Source organism: Palaemon carinicauda, chromosome 7, assembly GCF_036898095.1.
Source record: "Palaemon carinicauda isolate YSFRI2023 chromosome 7, ASM3689809v2, whole genome shotgun sequence".
NCBI lineage: Eukaryota > Metazoa > Arthropoda > Malacostraca > Decapoda > Palaemonidae > Palaemon > Palaemon carinicauda.
This window is the reverse complement of record NC_090731.1, coordinates 100,398,625-100,421,124: the sequence shown is the minus strand read 5'-3', so window position 1 is coordinate 100,421,124 and position 22,500 is coordinate 100,398,625. Positions and strand designations below refer to the sequence as shown.

The 22,500-nt window shown below is 35.6% G+C and overlaps 1 protein-coding gene across 1 annotated transcript in view; it reads left to right on the top strand.

Annotated features, from left to right (window-relative positions):
• LOC137643977 (glutamate receptor 1-like) overlaps positions 1-22,500 on the top strand; it is a 1,817,173-nt gene that overhangs the window by 958,736 nt on the left and 835,937 nt on the right. Inside the window, exon 4 of the mRNA XM_068376810.1 lies at positions 17,308-17,437. Coding sequence (XP_068232911.1) covers positions 17,308-17,437 — 130 coding nt within the window. The remainder of the gene's footprint in view (positions 1-17,307; positions 17,438-22,500) is intronic.

Genomic DNA, 22,500 nt, shown 5'->3' with positions numbered 1-22,500 from the left:
CACAATGATAGTTCAGTATCAGATTTATACACGTATGATAATTAATACTGTGTAAATATTTCATAAATTACCTAACGCTCTCGCTCTCTCTCTCTCTCTCTCTCTCTCTCTCTCTCTCTCTCTCTCTCTCTCTCTCTCTCAGTTTGATATTAGTTTTTCTTTTACTTCATTCACAAACAGTGGTTGTTAATCTTGTTCCAATTATTTACAATGGAAAGAACGATATGGATAGCTTTCTTATTTAATTAATTAAGGCACTTTTGTTCATCGTCAGCTTAAAAAAAAAAAAAAAAAAAAAAAAAAAAAAAAAACCGCAGCAGTTTTTGCTATCTGTTAGAAATATCCTTTGTCTCGAAGTAGAAAAGAATCCTGTTTCATTGAAGTTGAATGGAATGATTGTTTATACCGAAAAAAAGAGTAAAATTATTTGTTGTTTGTTCAACCTTCTTCATACCATTGGAAATGACAAGTAGGAATTCCAAAGCTTCCTCCACTGAAATAATGGGAAACAGCATGCAGGCAGAAGAGAAAAGGACAGCCTAATTCAGTCAGGGACCGACTAATTGGAGAAGAAATCGAAATGAGTTATGGTTATAAAAGCCTTAAGCCAGACCCTGCTAAAGATTGCTGATCACAAAAGCAATTGCGTTAATTTTCCGATAAGAGAATGATCAAATGAGAGCAGTGTACGAAAGAATACTAAGATCATATGTCCTAATAGTTTTATATACATTTTTTTGTAGATTTTTGTTATAGTAATTTAAAGTGATGGGGTAATGTTGATGGGGACCAAAGCCAGTCATTACTGAAAAGCTCTATTAGGATATACTTTATAAGACGTTTGTGTTATCATTGTTGGAGAAGAACCAACGAAATTCATATTCTCTGTTTATTTGGAAGATGAGATGAAAATGGAACGTAAAGCAGTGACTTTTCAGGTTTAAAATGTAACTAAAGAACCATCAAATCAGAATTGTTTGTTGCTATGTTCTGCAGCAAATCTTGAATGTAATTTTTCTCAAAATAGTTGAAAGTGGATGAAATCAGGCTACCAGACTTAATCATCTTTTTACAAGTATTTCCTAATCCTCAAAAGATTATCTTAGTTGATATTCCAGAGCTTTGAATGATATCTAAAGCAAGAACAGAAAGATATTTAATCTTGTATTGTTATGCCTTTTTTTTAAGGAGCTAACCAAAATTGTTGAAAGTATTTCTTCACGTATAATCCTTTGTGAAGATAGGAGTGTTGTAAAGATTAAAAAAAAATTAAGAGGATAAATAATTTGTTCAGTGAAATCGCCATGAAAATAACTTTTGGCCTAATCAAAGAAAAAAAAATTCTATTCAGGCAGAAGGAAAGAAAAATTTGTGTCATACATCACTACCATTTCCCAACATCGCAGATATTATTATTATTATTATTACTAGCCAAGCTACAACCCTAGTTGGGAAAGCAAGATGTTATAAGTCCAAGGGCTCCAACAGGGAAAAAAGCACAGCGAGGAAAGGAAATAGGGAAATAATTAAACGAGAAAAAAATAACAGTAAATTATTCCAAAAACAGTAACAACGTCAAAACATATAAGTCATATATAATTATAAAAAGACTTACATCAGCCTGTTCAACATAAAAAGAATTGCTGCAAGTTTGAACTTTTGAAGTTCTACTAATTCAACTACCCGATCAGGAAGATCATTCCATAACTTTGTCACAGCTAGAATAAAACTTCTGGAATACTGTGTAGTACTGAGCCTCATGATGGAGAAGGCCTGACTATTAGAATTATCTGCATGCCTAATATTACGAACAGTATGGAACTGTCCAGGAAGATCTGAATGTAAAGGATGATCAGAATTATGAAAAATCTTATACAACATGCATAATTAACTAATTGAATGACGGTGTTGAAGATTGATATCTAGATTAGGAATAAGAAATTTAGTAGATCGTAAGTTTCTGTTCAACAAATTAAGATAAGGATCAGCAGCTAAAGACCAGACAGGAGAACAATACTCGAAACAAGGTAGAATGAAAGAATTAAAACAGTGATTCAGAAATGATTGATCACCGAAAATGTTAAAACACTTTCTCAATAAGCCAATTTTTTTATGCAATTGAAGAAGACACAGACATGATGTGTTTCTCAAATGTAAATTTTCTGTCAAGAATCACACCTACAGTTTTAAAAGTCATACAAATTTAAAGAAACATTATCAATGCTGAGATCCGGATGTTGAGGAGCCACTGTCCTTGACCTACTTACAATCATACTTTGAGTTTGGTTAGGATTCAACTTTATACCCAATAATTTGCACCATGCACTAATTTCTGCTAGATCTCTATTAGGGGATTCAGCAACCCCAGATCTACATTTAGGAGATGGAATTGATGCAAAGAGAGTTGCATCATCTACAGATGCAACTAGCTTGTTTTCTAGGCCAGACCACATGTCATGTGTATATAGTATGAAAAGTAATGGGCCAGGAACACTACCCTGTGGAATACCAGATATCACATCCGTATACTCACTATAGTGCCCATCAACAGCAACTCTTTGAGATCTATTACTTAAAAAATCAATAATAATGCTAAGAAACGACCCATCCACTCACAACTGTTTGAGTTTGCAAACAAGGGCTTCTTGATTAACACGGTCAAAGGCAGCACTAAAATCAAGGCAAATAATACAAACTTCCTGACCACAATCAAGGTATTTCTGTACAGCACTGGAGATTGTAAGACGGGCGTCACCTGCTCCAAGGCCTTCACGAAAACCAAATGCAAACTAGGGAACTTATGATTAACTTCAGCAAACCTATTCAGTCGTTTTGCCAGACTTTCAAATACTTCAGATAATATGGGAGTTATGGAAATTGGGCGGTAATCAGTTGGACTTGAGCTACCACAAACACATTTACATAATGGAGTAACATTACCAATTCTCCAACAAGTGCTAAAAGATCCTCTTCTGGATAACATGAGCAAAATAACAGATAACTTTGGAGCTAAGAAATCTGCAGTATTTATAAAAACAAATGAAAAATGGCATTTGGGTCTACATCTCCATGAGCATCAAGGTCTATCAACAGAGCTACAATTTCATGAGATCAAATAGCTAAACTGGTTAATTTAGCCTCAGGAAAACAGAAATGAGGAAGTTGAAGTTTTTCATTACTCTGTTTGCTGTCAAATACATCAGTCAAAAGGGTTGCCTTTTCCTTTGGAAAGTGAGTGACTGAGCCATATGGTTTAAATAAAGGAGAGACTGTAACATCTACACCAAAGAGACCAGGTTTACGGTTAGTCCACCACTTATATTCTTGGGTTGTATCAGATAGGGTTTCTTTTATGCTTACAATGTATTCCTTTTCTGTTGAAGCAAATACTCTATGAACAAAAGCTCCAACTTGAGTATAGGTATTCCAGGTCAAATCTGATCTGTTACCGTTCCAAAGGTGATAGGCTTCCTGCTTCTCTAAATAAGCATGTCTGCAATCATCATTGAACCACAGTTTCTCCTTCACTTGGTACCTTAACACACGAGAAGGGATATGCCTATCAATTATGTTGACTAGATTCTCATTCAAAGGGATAATAGGATCAACACTACTATTTGGCTGTGACCAATTCAAGCACAAAAGATCATTCAAAATCCCATTCCATTCTGCTTGAGATTTCATATAAATTTTACTTGAGTATGATACATCGGGGGCAGGTTGCTCCGTCTTCACTACTAATAAAATCGACATGATCTGATGTCCCAAGTGAACAGCTGACCATACTTATTATAACGCTAAGGGAGCCGGTGTATACGAGGTCCAAGCAGTTACCAGACCTGTGAGTAGCTTCACTAGTGATTTTCTCACAGCCTGACTCAGAGGCAAGGTCTAAAGCTCTTAAGCCATGGTGATCGGTAAGAGAAAGAGAACTTAACCGCTCCATATGGTGAGCATTGAAATCACCAACAAAGACAGAAGAGGCCATTCTATCATCTTCTTGTTTCTAAGCCATAATGATAAGAAGACAATCGAAGATAGAATCATCCATGTCTGAATTCCAGTAGATCAAACTCAAATAGAAGTTGTTATGTCTGCCACAAACTTTTATTACCTGTACCTCATGACATCGACATTCATAGCAGTACTTACCCCATCACTTACGCATCGTTCATGTCCACCAGTCTGATATGACAAGAGTCCCTTTGGTACAAAGAAAGTAACTGTTTTAGGGCACAGTATCAAACCTGAAAGTAGACGATCCCCTCTCTGAAATGGTTTAAGTATTTCAGAGCATACCCACACTATTGACCATCAAAGAACTGCAAGAATTCTTGGGTATGATCGATTATTATCACCTGGTTCTTGCCAGCCATCACAGCCACTCTTGCCCCCCTCTACCCTTCTCTCAAGGGTAAGACAAGAAACCAAAAAACATGAAAAGGGGTTGCCATTAGTAAGTGGTCTTTTGTAACGCAGAGAATGCCCTATCACCTGTTGCTCTTCTCACTTTTCCCATTCCCCCAATGCCAGTGATTTTGCTATTGTTGCAGTAATTGAGCAGGTGGTCAATGGCTCTAGAGTAGAAAACTGGCTACGGTGGAATCTCCTTACTCTACCTTCATATGCAAATTGCTGGGGGTGCATTTGGCTGTCCATCACTTTCGCAATTTTTAAAGGATATACCCTCCATCATTCATACAGACCATATGCCCCTGGTGCATGCCTTCACGTGACAGTCTGATGTCTAGTCTGCCCGCCAACACCAACATTTCTCCGCTATGATAGCTGAATACATTTACACCCTTCAACACGTCCCTGGGAAAAATAATCCCTTTGCTGATGCCTTGTCTTGAAATACACTGGCGGCCATTCACCTGGGATTTGATTGCATTGCCTTGTCAGTAGCCTAATGAAAAGATTCAGAGTACCAAGCTTGCAGGACACTTGCAAATTCCTTCATTGGGAAGATGTCGCCCTCGACAACCACAATGTCAGTACTAATGGCCACGATTGTAAATACCTTCACCCATGCACAGACAGGTGATTGTTTTAACCCATTGCCTCTCAAATCCCTTGTTCCGATCTACTGCACAGACACTGAAGACGAATTTCATTTGGCACAGCTTGTACTTCATGCAAAACTTCAAAAGTACATGGACACACGATCTCAGGAGTGGACACCTCTCTTCAAGCTCAACCTCGTTTTTTTCCAAATTCACATCGACATAGTAGGCCCAATACTCACATAAAAAAGAGACATTTACCTGTTTACCGCTATTATCCACTCCACATGCAAACTGCAATATCTGCCTCATGAACATCAGCTTTATTCTCAGGATGGATAATGAGATTTGGTATCCCTGGCCATATTACTTCTGACAGTGGTAACATTTTTACCTCTCAATTTTGGACATTATTTGAGCATCACCCTACATCAGCCACCCACCTACAACCCTGCAACAAACAGGGTGGTTGAAAGATTTCACCGCACCCTCAAAGTAGCTTTGATGCCCTGCTGCCATGACTCCTACTGGTTTACTCAGATTCCCTGTGTCCTTCTTGTATTAAGGACCACTCTTAGGGATATCCTAGGTGTCTCATCAGCTGAAATGGAGTATGGGTGCCCGGTGGTAGTCACTGCTGATTTTTTTTCTGCCTGAAATCTTCTCCAACAATCTCCAACGTCCAAGTCACATTGAGTGGGAATTCACTCCCTTTTGCTAGACTCACAAGCCCCCAGCAAAACGACAAATACCAAACTATATAAACACTGCAGCACATGTCTTTGAGTGAACTGACACTTGCAAGCCACCGCTGACACACTCTTACATGGTCGCATTCCTTATTATCCATCTCAAAACGAAGTCTTTCTTAATCAATATTCGTGGCAAAGAATGGGTCTCCAATGATCGCCTCAGACTTGCCTATCTCTTGCAAGACAATAGGCCTACACTTTACCTCTTTAGGGCAGGGTGCCATATTTCACATGTATGTCTTTTTCAGTTGGGAGCCTTGAAATGCACGGGAATTTCATATACTCTCAGAAACTGAATAGCTCTCTCTCTCTCTCTCTCTCTCTCTCTCTCTCTCTCTCTCTCTCTCTCTCTCTCTCTCTCTCTCTCTCTCTCTCTCTCTAATGATAAAGAAACCTGCTTCAATTTGCTATTGCATGTTTCTTATTATTAGAAAGCTACCCTCAACGTGTGTTTATAATCTTGTTATGGCATTTGAATAATATCCTTTATGTCCAGCTCGCCTTTCCGTTAAGACCAATATATGCCACTCACATTATATAATCAGATAGTCTTAAAATTATGAACTTCTGCATAAGAAATTGGATCCTTCTTAAAGCCTAAGAATATAAGCTAGTTACAACACTGAGTGCTATATATAGAAGCAATAATAACGGTAAAAACAATAAGAGAAAGAAAAAGAGCAATATGGATATGAAATTAAACTAAAGTATGTTCTAATGATATGCAAGGCAAAGTAAATGGACATAGCAGGACATAGAGTGAAAATAACAAAGGATTCAACCTTTTCCACCCCTTCCCCTTTCCTAAATAATACTTGGTGGTTCACCAATTGGTGGGAAATTCTTGCTTTCAAGCGTACTAATCTGCTTTCCTGTACTCAATAGGGTATGACTACTCCCTCTCTACCATGAGCGTAACAGAACACACACTCTCTCTCTCTCTCTCTCTCTCTCTCTCACACACACACACACACACACACACACATATATATATATATATATATATATATATATATATATATATATATATATATATATATATATATATATATATATATATATATATATATATATATATATATATATATAGATATATATATATATATATATATATATATATATATAGATAGATATATATATATATATGTGTGTGTGTGTGTGTGTGTGTGTTTGTGTGTGTGTGTATCATCATCATCATCATCATAATCATCCCCTCCTACACCTACTGATGCGAAGGGCCTCGGTTAAATTTCGTCAGCTGTCTCTATCTTGACCTTTTAATTTAAAAGTTCTCCATTCATTATCACACATGCCATACTTCATATTTCTCAGCCATGTGGGCCTGGGCCTTCCAACTTTCCTAGTACTTTGTGGAAGCCAGTTAAAAGTTTTGTGAACTAGTCTCTCTTGGGGAGTGCGAAGAGCATGCCCAGTCCATCTTCATCTACCCCTCACTATAATCTCATCCACATATAGTACTCGAATAATCTCTCTTATAGTGTCATTTCTAATCATATTCTGCCACTTACCTCCCTATATTCTTCTGAGGGCTCTGTTCTCAAATCTACAGAGTCTGATAGCATCGTCATACCATAACTCATGTCCATACAGTAACACTGATCTCACTAAAATTACATATAGCCTGACTTTTATGAACAAATTCAAGCAATTTGACCTACTATTGTAAGATTTGATTTATCCAGTCTTTGATTAAACTCATAGTTCCCCAGAATTCAAATGATTGTAACTCATTAATCCTTTCTCCCTTCAATGATATTTCATCTTCCATTGCATATTCCATTCTTATTATTTCTGGCTTTCTTCTATTCATCTTGAGCCTAACCATCGGCGTCAATGACCTTCGATGTCAGGATGCCAGAGAACTTCAAATCATTCATTCATCTTGAGCCTAACTGGCAAATCCTGTGATGTTCAGTTAATTAGGATAGTGTCATCAGCCTACTCCAAGTTAGATAGTTTCCTACTCCCAATCCAGTTCAATATTTCTTCACTATTAACAATATTCACGAGGAGGATAAACAATAACAGACTCCCTTGAAGTATTCCACTGTTCACTGGAAATGACAACTGACGTAAGTGTGATACCTCTGTAATTATTGCAATCAGTCAGATCTCCTTTTTTTGCCTTTTTCAACAATACTCCTAGTTCTCCTTCATCAGGTCTTGCCTCTTACTGAAACATTCTACAAAATAATCTTGTCAGTATTCTGAGAGTCACTGCATTTTCGGCCAATATCATCTCAGTAGTTATTCTATTGTAACTAGGGTCTTTCCATCAATTGAGTTCTTTAATTATAGCTTCAACTTCAAACACACTGAATTCCTTCACGGACACATCAAGGTCTTTCACAGCTTCAGGTATATCAATCAAATCATTTCCCTCATATTTTCTATTCATGTCTTCACTAAAGTGTTCTATTCAATGTTGCCTTTCTTCATCTTCAGTTGTTATAAGAGATCTGTCTTTCTTTTTTGATGGGTATGTGCTTCTTCATCTTTGCTTCCATGGAAATTTGGTTGATAATTCTAAGAGTAATTCTTACACCATAGCCACTCCTTGAATTCATAGATTTGTCAGCCTCATCTGCTTGTCTGTCCAAATACTCTTCACAGTCATCTTGGCTTTTCTTTTGACTTCACTGTCAATACTGAAATACATAGCACTGCTCAAAATCTATTCATACGAAGCTGGTCTAGTGTAGAGTAAATACAATAGTTTATTCATAATTGTATTTATATTTCATTTGTGCATTGAATAGATGATGTCCAGCCCGTAAAATGGGCTCCTCTTGTGTAGATTTAGGATTCATATGCAAATTACGTAAGACTTTCGTCGTTATTTTCATGATATTCTTTATTCAAGTTAGCATATATAGATTTACGTTATTTTTAAGAATCAACTTTTTATTCCACCTATGTTTGTTAGGAAGTCTTACGGAATCTATTTGAGAGAGTGGTTGGATACGTGCAAGATATGAACAACGGCTTAGGTAATGTCCTTTTTTATTTTATGAGGGATTGGGTCATGTTTGAGAGGGAACGCTTTGGAAAATTCTTTACCACAGTCTTTAGAAATGTCGCGAAGGGCTGGTGAGAGGATGGGGGGAAGCTAGTTACCTGAGAGAGCCGTCTGGCCTGGCGTGAGTACAGCGTTAGGGAGAGCGATACTTGGCAGCTCACGCCTTTTGCCGGCCAACCAACGCTTCCCAAATCTTGGGGAAATTTCAGGAATCAGTTAGATTTCATATAAAGATGAAACCAAGGTTAGATTACACAGATGGAGGTAGAGATTATCATCCTTAAAATTGACGTCTCCTCGCCTCTCTAACTCCTGCATGCAACGCAGTGTATTGTTGTTAAAAGTGTTCAGTACATTTACTGCGTTCTCTCCTAAGTGACTGTGCCTCAAAGCAAATCGTATGTAGAAAAAATATGTGAGATGTAACGTTCATTTTGAATTCAACGTATTAGAGCGAGTGTTGTCATTGTAAAAATATTTTTATAATTTGCCATTTAGGAAGGTCAAGATTTTCTATTATGATCTGTTTATCTGTTTCATTAAGTCTCAAACTTGAATATTGTGTCACTCAGATTTAATTTCAAGCTTTTTGTATAATCTACATTGTAGTATTTCTTTTCTTAGTCCAAGGTATATTCAGATATAATAGTTCAGGTCAAGTTAATATATAATTTTCAGATCATAATATTTTTGTCTCAATCTAAATTTTGTTCAGTCTTTATCTTTTCCAGTGACTTATTTTATTATTATGTAAATTCTTTCAAAGTGTTTTAATTTATATGGATTTTAATTATTCTTGTAAAGAGTGCATTATTCCCATCCCCCTTTTTTAAGAGTCAGATTCTGCTTGTATCCTGTTAAGAACCACTGTAAGTTATAAACAATACCTAAGAGTATTTACCCAGTGTAGTTTGAGTGTACTTAAGAGACCATTGGATATCCAGTGTTTTACATATTGGTGTCTGGAAGTTATTTAACTGTCTTAGAATTAGTGTATTACTATTTTAAAGTGTAACAGTTTTAATGTAAAAGAAAACAAGGTAGTTGGCAATTCGAGAGGTTGACTAACTTTCCAGTCTTAGTATATATAATATTATGTTTGGTTCCTAGTCAAGAGCCGTAGTTTAATATATTTTTAGTACCCAGACCACGGGAGTCATATTATATAATATATTTTTGTTGCCCAGACCCTTGGGGTCGGGTGAGTCAGTTTTAAATATTGGTAATAACCAAGCCGTGTTTTGATTAAAAAAAATTTAACAGTACAGTGTTGATCGGATTTTGAGTATTGTTAATATACAATATTTTTGGAGAGGCCTTAATTATTGTAAAGTTATAAGATAGCACAGTTTAATATCCAAGAGTTTTTGAATAACCCAAGTGTTCAGGAAATTTTCAGAAGCTAATGTAACTAAAGCTCAGTGGCTCTCTATCTTAATGGCATGTGGTGGCCATGCAACGAGGGGGATGATTAAGGCTCAAATCAAGTGTTTAGCCTTAGAAGCGTTGATAAACTCGGGAAAGTTGTTGGAAGAGAATATTGTGGCAGCTCGTGAACTGTTGTAGGAGGATGAAGAAGAATTTATAGTGAAACAAGGATTAGCTGACTTAGAAACTGAAGGGATGAAAGCAGAAGGGGATGTAGAGACAGATTCGACATATTGCAGCATAGGGGAATTTAATTAAGGTGAAGATGATGGCAAGACGAGAAGAAAGACGTGAAGCAGATGTACGATATTTGAGGGAATTGGAATTTATGTATTCTCGTCCAAGGGTGGCAACTCAGATGTTTGATATGGCAAATGCACAGATGTTGTTCCCGAAATTTGCAGAGGAAGCTGCTGATGAGTTCTTTGATAATTTTGAAACGGTTGTATTGATGATGGAATGGCAAGAAGATAAATGGTCTTTATTAGTGCAAGGTGTACTCTTTGGGAAAGCCACAGTGCTTATTTATCCTTATCTCAAGATCAGAGAATGGAGTATCAAGAATTAAAAAGGAGCGTGCTCCAGGTGTACCAGACGACCCCTAAATATTATTAGGTAAATTTCTGAAGTTTGTGGAAGGACGAGGAAATGTCTTTCCTCGATTATGCTTATCAGGTATGAGGATGTTTTAAAAGATAGATATAGGCTGCTAATGTAAAGGAGATAGCTGATTTGGAAGAATTGATAATACTAGAGCATATTCGAACATACTTGGGTGAGAGAGAGAGAGAGAGAGAGAGAGAGAGAGAGAGAGAGAGAGAGAGAGAGAGAGAGAGAGAGAGAGAGAGAGAGAGAGAGAGAGAGAGAGAATGAGATGAAGCTGCTTCGCTGAGTGAAGATTACAATATTATCAGTCGTAAACCCTCCTCGGGCAAGAAGTTTAAACCGTCGTTTTGATCAAATGTCAAGTATTAGCCAAACCACTGAAACCAATTCGGAAATAACTACAGGAACAAGTTCAACAGTTACAACGGAGGTAGCACTGTTACTGTCACTAAGCAGAATTCGATAGTACCACAGCAAAAATTGTCGAATCGTCCTCCTTCAAGTATCATGAAAGACGTGCAGAAGGTTAATATTGTCTGTTTAAGTTTGGCAAGAGAGGCTATATCAGTAAGGAATGTCGGCCAAACCAACCAAAAGCAGTCACCCAGGAGATTAAGGATAATTCCACTTCACAGTATGCGAAGACTAAGAAGCAATTGGGGAAAGGACGGAGTGGAAAATAAACCAGCTAACATTTACATGACAAACAGGATGAACCCAAACAGCATGGAGGCCTTTAAATCATATATTTATGAAGGTATGTAAGCAGCAATAGACGGGAGTGAGCAAACCCCAGTCAGGATATTGCTCGACACAGGTTGTAAACACAGTGTGGTGGTACGAGGAGTACATCCGTTGGTGAAACAGTCTCTGACAGGTAACTCAATTATTTTGAAGGGAATAGGAGGTGAAGAGGTCACCCCTATTTGCCGTTTAAAACTCTCATGCGAGTTGATGACAGGTAATTTTGACTTTGCTATAAAGGATTCATTGCCTGTCAAAGGAGTAGACGTCCTGCTGGGCAATGAGGTTGGTGGAGTGTCGTTCGTGCCTTGTCCCATTGTAACGGAGAAATCTTTGAAGCATAGTCCTACAACTGAACTCCAGAAGGACTACCCGTATATGTTTCCTAGATGTGCTACGACTAAGAGTATGAAGAAGAAAGTGGCTGCTGAAGATGAAAAAGAAATTGAAGGAGCAACAAATTCGCAGTATTTGTTTTCCAAAGAAGAGGATTCCCTTGATGATACGTTAGAAGAGAGCTCCCAAGTAGCCTGGGTCAAAGAGGAATGACAGACGAGCGAACAAGAGGACAATGAAGAAATGGACTTTGAAGAAATAAAAAATTTAATGTTAGAAGTAGGACAAGTGAGTAAGAAAAAGTTGATAGCATTGCAGCGGAGGGATGCAAAGTTAACAGAGTTATTGTACCGTGTGATGGACGAGACGGAGGCAAAGCCGTCTCCGACCTATTATTATTTTAAGGATGGGTTGCTTATGAGGAAGCAAAGACCCGCCAATATCCCTGGAAATGCCGAATGGGGGATATATCGGCAGATATTAGTTCCCGCACCCTTGAGAAGACAGGTGATCGCTGCCGCGCATGAAACGGGATATATGGGGATTAGGAAGAGGGCAGAGAAGATATTGAAACGCTTTTTCTGGCCTGGCATGCAAAAGGGCATGAGTTAGTTTTGCCGTGCATATCACATATGTCAAACAGGTGAAAAGCCCAACAAGTGCCTCAAGGAAGCTCCCTATCGCCCGATGGAAGTACGAGGAGACCTGTTGAGGAAAGGACCGAAGAAAATGATAGCAGAAAAAAGGGAAGGGCCGAGAGAATTTGAGGAAAAGGATCGGCGAGATAAAAAATTTTCCCTAGAAGGCATGAAGATGACTAGTCAAGGACGAAGAAAGAAAAGGTTTGGTAGGAAGAGTATGAACAGACAGGTTCCACGACCCATCAGCAAAGGACCAAAGAAAATATTGGCAGGAAAAGGGAAGGATCGAGAGGAAATGTTCGAAGGAAATGTTAAGGAATTGAGGAAAGGAATCGCCAAGTAAAGGAAATTTTCCTTAGAAGACATTGAAAACGAGACAAGGACGAGCAAAGAAAGGGTTTGGCATGAAAAGTACGAACGGACAGGTTACGGTAGGACGGCAGGTGTTGTTGTACGAAACGGAAAGAAGATTCCCTCTTGTCAATGAGTTCCCAGAACCCTTCCCAATTTTAGAGGAAAGCAGTGACCAGACTTGCGTTATCGAGATATCAGGAAAAAGGAAAAATCTGAGGAAGGCCATATCAACTTCAAAACCGATACTTCAAGTACCGGATTTCACCCAGGAATTCCTTCTCCAAATGGATGCGTTGGATAATGGGATTGGCGCTGTCTTATTGCAAGAACATAAGGAAGGAATTCTTCATTCTTTGTGTCTTATGTTATCGAAGCTGATGAAGAAATAGAGAGTCAACTGGAGGGTTGAAAACGGAACTGCTGGAGTTGATCGCAGAGATAACCAAGTTTTCAATTTACATTGTACTCAGATTTTAATACTTTAACTTTTGTGCATAATATGAAAAATAATAATCGAAGGTTAACTAGGTGGTCATCATGTTTGCAATTGCATCGTATTAATGTAAAGCATAAATCAGGTAAAGATAACATAGTTGCAGATTATATATCTCGAGTTAAATCGATGGACTCAGGCGCAAAATGAATATTTTTTTTTTTGGGTGGGGGAGGGGGGAAGCTATCTTATGAAGATGGTCTAGTGTAGAGTATATACAGCAGTACAAAAAGAAATTAGCGGCAGGTTGTTCAGAAGTCAATGAGAAAAGTCCTAAGATCTCCCTGTAGGCCTTGGTCTTCCAACTCTTCTAGTGTCTTGTAGAGCCCAGCTGAACGTTTGGTGAGCTAATCTCTCTTTGGGGAGTGCGAAGAGCATGCCCAAACCATCACCATCTACCCCTCATCATGATTTCATCCACATATGATACTCGAGTAATCTTTCTTATAGTTTCATTTTTAATCCTGTCCTGGCATTTAACTCCCAATATCCATCGAACTCATGTCCATAGAGTAACACCAATCTCGCTAAACTGATATTTAGTCTGATTTTTATATGTAATTTCAAGTGATATGATTTCCAAATTTTACTTAATCTAGCTCTTGTCTGATTCGCTTTTTACAATATTTCACTAAATTCTAATTCTAAAGAACCTGTATTGGAGATCATAGTTCCTAAATATTTAAATGATTCTACCTCATTAACCCTTTGATATTTCATCTTCCATTGCATACTCCGTTCTCATCATATCTGTCTTTCTTTTATTTATCTTGAGCCTAACCTCGTTTGATATTTTATGCATTCTGGTAAGCAAGCATTGCGATTCCTGTGGTGTTCTGCTAACAATGATAGCATCAACAACATACTCTAGGTCTGCTAATTTCCTATCACCCATCCAGCTCAAGCCTTCTCCAGCATCTCCTATTGTTCCACGCATTACAATCCATAAGAAGGATAAACTGCATAGGCGACAACATATTCCCTTTGAGTACCCTGCTGTTCACTGGAAATTCAATTGATAAGTCTCCATTAACATTGACTTTGTACTTGCTTTGCTCAGGAACAGACTTAATCATAATCACATATTTAAGAGGAATTCCAAAACAACACAGGACTCTCCATAAAATTGGTCGGTGTGCACTATCAAATTCTTTTTCATAGTCCAAAAATGCCGTCAAAAGGGGATTTATATTTTACATATTCCGTACAACATAGCTCAAAATGAAAATTTGGTCAGTGCAACTTTAACCTTTTTGAAATCCTGCTTTTTCATCTCTCAGATTTTCATCAATCTGTCTTTCCTGTCTCTTTAGAATTTGCATACTATATATTTTCATAACAACTGACGTAAATGTTATGCCTTTGTGATTATTGCAATCAGTCAGGTCTCTTAACTACCATTCATCAGGTTTAACCTCTCCATACTGCATTCCGCAAAATAATCTTGTAAGTATTGGGGTACTCACTACATTGTCGGCCAGTATCATCTCGGCAGTTATTCCATCTTATCCTGCAGCTTTCTATCTCTTTAGTTTTTTTATGATAGCTTTGAATTCAAACCTTATGAATTCATTCATGGTCACAGCAAGGTCTTCATCAACATCAGGTATATCAATCAAATTATTCCCTTCATATCACTTATTCATGACCTCTCTAAAGTGTTCCATCCAAAGCTGTTTTTCCTCATCTCCTATTGTTATAAAATATCCATATCTATTTTGCATGAGTATATGCTCCTTCTTCTTGGCCCCAGTCGAGATTTCATTAATAATTCTATGAATTCATAGCTTTGTAAACCTCATCTGCTTTACTGTCTAAATATTCTCTCCAGGCATTCGTTGCTTTTCTTTTGAGACATGATCTACCTTGTAATTTTCATTATATCCTCGAAAACTTTCAACAATGAAGTTCTGTCTTTGTCTCCTTTTCATAGTATAACACCATTCTTCATTAATTCGTCTCTTGAATTCTCTAAGACTGCAAATCGATGTCTGCATAGGATGTGGTATTTCATATGCATATATATGTGCGCGTAATTTATTAGGTATGATTCTTCTGTATTTTCATCGATCTCATCTTATCCATAGAATTAACCGCCTTTGGGACCGGATAATTTCCTAGAAAACCATGGCTATATTCCAAGGAGGATTTTTGCTTACTTTTTTTTTCACTCTTATGCTAATGCCTACGTGATGAGGCACCCTAATGTTCACATCTGAACAATGTGGGAGGGGGGTGGGGGGGGGAGAAAACCAATGAAGGGAAAGAATGGGCTTTCTTTTTTCCAAGAAAGCAATATACCGTCTCTTGGAAATGGTAACATTTATACTTTATAAGAGCAATATACTAAATATTCAGGATTATAATAACGTAACCTTAGCTATCTTTCACTTGTTACTTGTGTTGGTGTCATAAACGGTGCGTTCTTTTTCAAATTTTATCATCTGTCTGCAAAATTTAAGTCACGTTTGTTCGTGAAGATGATGATATATAAACACAGGCCAGTCTGTACGACTTCAGTTTCACGTCAATATTGAATAAATTTGCGCAACTTGGTCCAAAGTTTGGTTGCCAGAGGTTATACGATCTCTGATAAGGTGTATGTATAACACTGCATTTAGATTTATTATCAGCCTAACAGTATATGGTGAAGTTTTAGCTGAAATGATATTGAAAGCACCTTTAATGTTCATTATATTCCTTACTTTTATTAATTTCTAGATTTAGATGACTTCAACCCATTATCAGATCATGTTTGGATAGTATTTATCTTGGTTTATCTTCTTCTATCAGTACAATCTATAATGTTTTGCGAGTTTTTTTTAATGTTTGAAAATTAGGCATTCCGTTTCATAAATGAAAAAAAAAACTTTTTGTAATATTATTTCTAGAGTACACATGCAATATAAGACGAAATTCTTACTTCGTTGTATACGTTGACATAGACTTACATTGATCTTTATAATAAATATATTACAGTACTTTGATCACAGCGACGTTAAAATAGACTTTTTCTCCTCTTATGAAAGTCTCAGTATATATTACTATAATTAATTATATTTTATTACTCCTTTCCCGTAGTAAAAGTTGCTACTTTAACTATAATCATTTCAGTATTTTTTATTTCAGGTAATGATCCAGATTTTATTATTTTCTTCCATTAGGAACATTTATCACACTACAATGCTTCATATCCACCTCAAAACGACCAGCGATAAACAAAAGTTAATCCCTGGAGAGAAATGAAAGAATTTTGTCTCTTTTGCTGTTTCCTAATTACAAAAGGAATAGAAGTCTGGTTTTGGGATTATTACCCAAAACGTATTTTTCGTACCTCAGCTCCATAACGTAGAATCTCCAAGATTAATTATACATATTTTTGGTAATCTCTGATTATTCAGAGTAAGACAATATTACAATTGTTTCTATTAAAAAATGATAATTGAATAATATGAGGATTAGCTCGGGGTCACTTGAGCTGTCTGAATCATTATATTTGTGTTTAAAATAATGTTTATAATAATGTTTTTTGTTAAGAACAATATCTTTAGAGTAAACATAAGTAAAGGAAAATCTTGTATGAAAAATAGAGAAAAAAAATAGATTCATAAGGCAAATAGATAGTGGAGGTATCAAACGTAAGCCGACTGAGAGAGAGAGAGAGAGAGAGAGAGAGAGAAGAGAGAGAGAGAGAGAGAGAGAGAGAGAGAGAGAGAGAGAGTTACTGTATGTGACCTTACAACGTTGATACTCTTCTTAAGGGACAAGGGTGGATAATGTGTTCGAGAGAGAGAGAGAGAGAGAGAGAGAGAGAGAGAGAGAGAGAGAGAGAGAGAGAGAGAGAGAGAGCCTTTCTTCACACGACTTTAAAAGGGGAATTAAAATAAATATTGTGCTTCCTTTTCAGGTGCCCAACCCATCATCTGGTCTAATGGATTACGCCACGAGCATGCGGCCTCAGTACCACCAAGCGATTATCGACCTTATTCGCTACTACCGTTGGGATCATATCATCTACCTTTACGACTCCCACGACGGTGAGTAGGCAAACTTATAAAGTTACGGTCTTGAGGGGAATTTTATTTATTTAGGGAGAATTCGGGGGAAAATAATTCAAAGGAAAATGAGAAAAAACAAAATGAAGTTTGGATGAAGGATCCAAGGAGGAAAATTCGCAGAAACCTGGTTGGCAACACTGCCTGAAATTTTAGAATTTATGCAAGGACTCATTAAACAACGATATTCTGTATGCGTCTTTCTACTGCAGAATGAGTAAGTATATATATATATATATATATATATATATATATATATATATATATATATATATATATATATATATATATATATATATATATATATATATATAAATATATATATAGTGATATTATGTATACCATATCTCCGTTCTCTTTAATTATGTCACTTGTATATATGTATTCTTTTAATGGTACTCCTTCTTACCACTAGGTTTGTAACACTTGTTTTCCTGTTTTGACCTTTTTGTATCCTTACCTGTCTTATATTTTTATTACTTTTCGTCATCCTTGTCGTTCATTTAGTTTACTTTTGCTTGTAATAGTTTGAGGAGGGCAGAGTCGCTCTCAGGCTACCTTGACGACAACATATTTTGTATACACGGCTAGGACAATGGTCTTCCTATTGTTAATGTAAGTCATTGTGTTTTCTTTTATTTTGTGTTTCGTTGTTATATTTAATTCAGGTGTTTGTTTAATTGTTTGTGTGTGTGTTTGATCATTGGTTCATATATTTGTGTGGGTTTAACTTGCGAATTGTTTTTTTACAAACTTAAATAGCATTGTAATTGCTTGTTATTTCTATTATTAAATTGTTATATTTTGTGATCTGAGTTTTGCACGTTCCTTCTTTGATCGATATTCTTATATGACCTTATTATAAGCTGTAACAGGCTAGGCTAAGGCTTAGTTTATAATAATTGGGGGCCTGACCGGGATCTGAAACAAGTAAACACACCTGATTAAACTACCAAAGTACTGACAGTTGAAGTCACCGTAAATGTTCCAATGTATGATAATTCAAATTTGTATACATTGTGATTATCGAATAGATCTACTACAGTATGTTGCATGGGTTCTTTTCTCCTATTATCTTATAGCGATTTTTCTCGACATTTAAGTCATTCCAATTCATTTGTTCGGACCTCGCTATTATAGCTGCGGTCAAATCTAAATTAATGTAGAAAGTAACCGAGTTCATTTACATTAGTTCGCCTTGTTTCAAATAGTTTTGGGAGAAATATTATTAGATACTTCGTCTTTATGACATCATGGCATCACATTATCTTAGCGCCGTATAATAGAGTAGGTTTGAAGTTTGACTGGCCTGACATTTCCGTATCTACGCTATTCGAAGCATCTACATATTATTGCGTTTCATATCACTTCATTCGAACAGTTTTGAACCGTTAACTATATTCACTACTTTGTCGAAGCATCCAAGTATTAACTTTTCATTTTGCTTCCTTCGTACAGTTTTGTACCAGTAATTATAATTATTTATTCTTACCCGACTTGCGTAATGGATAAATAGTTCAGTATTACATCATGTGATATATATTACGTATTCTGTAATTGTTTATGCTATTGGGAACACTTCTCGTTGACTTTGCTACGTTCTCTTGTGGATTTTTAACTTTCAAATATCACAGGGAACACTACCGAACTAAATTTAACAAGGAATATGCAACAGGCTGTTAACAGAATAAGAGCAAATGATACAGGTCTCTTTCATAGAATATAAAGTAAATAATGTATTTTTTTTTTCAAAAGCACGATTAGGTCTCCTTAATCTATGTATCATGATAAATTATTGCATTCGTATAATGAATAATGAAGCACACAAAGGGCAGGTATGTGTAATGCAGAATAACCACCATCTTTTCTTTTCCATATTTCATATATTCTTGTAGACTTCGGAAACTACTTTATAAAACGATAAGGTTGGCGAAGATGGTCCTTTTCATATATATATATATATATATATATATATATATATATATATATATATATATATATATATATATATATATATATATATATATATATATATATATGTATATATATATATATATATATATATATATATATATATATATATATATATAGAGAGAGAGAGAGAGAGAGAGAGAGAGAGAGAGAGAGAGAGAGAGAGAGAGAGAGAGAGAGAGAGAGAGAGTTTACACGGAGAAAAATCTACAAAAAAGAATCTATATTCCTGATAAAGGGAGTTGCGACATTAAAAAGGATGGCTACATTTTAAATGTGTAATGATCAACTTTTAGTAAATGAGAACATTTAATCTGATATTATTTTTAAAAAGAATAAAAAGTATAAAAAGTCGGCAATAGTGAATTACATCTCTATTAACCACCCATTTGTTAAAGTACTGAGCATTTATTCTTTACAGCTTCGTGTATAGGGCATGGAACTCTAGTAATTACTCTGTTCAATATAATTGCTTAGCGTTTTATTGATAATGTTATATCGTTAAATGTCATGTAAGTAAATTTGCATATAAATTGTACCCTATCACATGGTGTATCAGATGTCCAATTATAGCCTTTGTGAATTAGTGTTTGGTAACGAAATTTTCATGTTATACCACCGTAATCATAATCCAAATTATAATCATTCTTCGTATAAATTGATTTTAATTCGGAAGCTTCGAATTCGTTATGATTCGATCTCTGTGGCAGCTTATAATTACTACTTTTCAGAATGGGGGATTATAACAGTGAATGCTTACATATATATATATATATATATATATATATATATATATATATATATATATATATATATATATATATATATATATATATATATATATAATATTTACACAATTATATGCATGCAAACACACAAACACGCACACACACACACACACACATATATATATATATATATATATATATATATATATATATATATATATATATATATATATATATATATATATTATATATATATACACGCATATATATATATATATATATATATATATATATATATATATATATATATATATATTATATTTATATTTATATTTATATTTATATTTATATTTATATTATATATATATATATATATATATATATATATATATATATATATATATATATATATTACGGATAGCCAATTACAGAAATTCCCGAGCTCCAAAACTCACCTGCTTATATTACATAATTTCACACGCTGGAGAAATTACACCGAGCTCTGATAATATTACATAATTTCACACGCTGGAGAAATTACACCGAGCTCTGATAATATTACGCAACTCCCAGACGGCAATATAAACAAACACTGAATTTCCAAAGGTCTCCTTACTACTCAGAACAAAAACTTGGAGATTACTTTACGTGAACTTTTCTTAAACCAACCTCTTACTTCGGAAGTTAGGGAATGCAAGCAAAGAACCGAAACAAATATTGGTGATCGAAATAATGCACACTTTTACAAGAATAAATATATATATTCTATAAAAATTTACAATTCAAAATTAACATAAAAATTAAATCAGTTGAAATATTGAATATGAACTATATGTTAGACTAAGTCCAAAAGAAAGACACTTTAAAATTATACAATCACCTTTTTCAATAGAAATGAATTTATGAAAATATCTAATTTTGACAAATAATGAATAAATGACACTTTAACATCGAACGGTTAAGCAAAAATATATATGATCTATGTTGGATGAAAATTACTATTCACGTTTGAGAGGATACACTGCACGTTTGAGACGAGTAATGTAGTGGCTGGAGAGAGGGTGGCAGATGTTGGCTCTTTCAAAGGGATAGGCTGGAGCCCTTATGCTGCTTATGCATTTCTATGCTCTATATATAACAACTTAATTCATTTAGAAAATTCTAGTGAATCATTCTTGAGGTGTGGAACCATGACTCTAATGGCATACGGTTGCTAACTTCGTAATTTGAAGAATGGGCATTAAGGTTGCTTGTGAGGCAACTCTCTCTCTCAGCTAACTACGACCACCTTCTCTCATAACAGTAAAAAAAAATAATAATAATTATTAGTCAAGAACTTTCATGTCTCCTCCACCCATATGAAAATCTGAAGCAATCCCTAACGTGTGTGGAATACAGCATGCATCAACAAGTTTATATAACACTTCTGTAACAAATCTATGTTAATTAAAAATTTCGTTCTTTAAAATAACGTATATTTACCTATACGAAACTATATGAAAATACAATTAAATGAATAAGGAACGTCTTATGTAATTTACATACATTATTCAATCCTACGTAAGTGGAACTCACCTTACGAGCTGGCTATACAACTCTTAAATACACAAATAAAATACCTGAATAGAATATTCTATTTTAATGAAGACCAGCTTCGTAAGATAGCTCCCCAAAACAGATTATTTATTGCAGGCTTGAATCACCGATTCCGCTCGAGATAAATAATCTCCAACCATGTTATCTTTACCTGATATATGTTTTACAATAATACAATATGGCTGCAAACATTATGATCATCTAGCTAACCTGTGATTATTATTTTTCATTTTATTAACAAAAGTTAAAGGATTGTGATCTGAATAAACTGTAATTTCTTCAATCTGTGGCCTATTCACATAAATTTCTAATTTCCTTATCTCTGAGATTAGCGCTAGTAGTTCCTTTTCAACTGTTGAGTAGGCTTGTTGATGCTTTTTCAGCTTTGACGACATAAAACAAACATGGTAAAGAATTCCCTCCTTTCCTTTTTGCAATATAACCGCTACAACCCCATTGCCTGACGCTTCTACTCGGATAAGGAATTTCTTTTTGCAATCCGGTGCTTGCAGTATCGGTTTCGATGTTAACATGGCCATTATCCTGGCACTTGCTGGTCCATGCAAACTTTTTCTTGGAGCTCATCAAATCTGTCAAGGAGCGACTACAGCTGAAAAATTCGAGCAAAACCGTCTGCAGATTCCTACCATCCCTAAAAATCGCTGTAATTGCCTCCTTGTTGTGGGGGTGTGAAGTTTTCTTTCTTCCTTCAATGTTAGCAGCTACCGGGGCTATTTGTCCTCTTCCAAC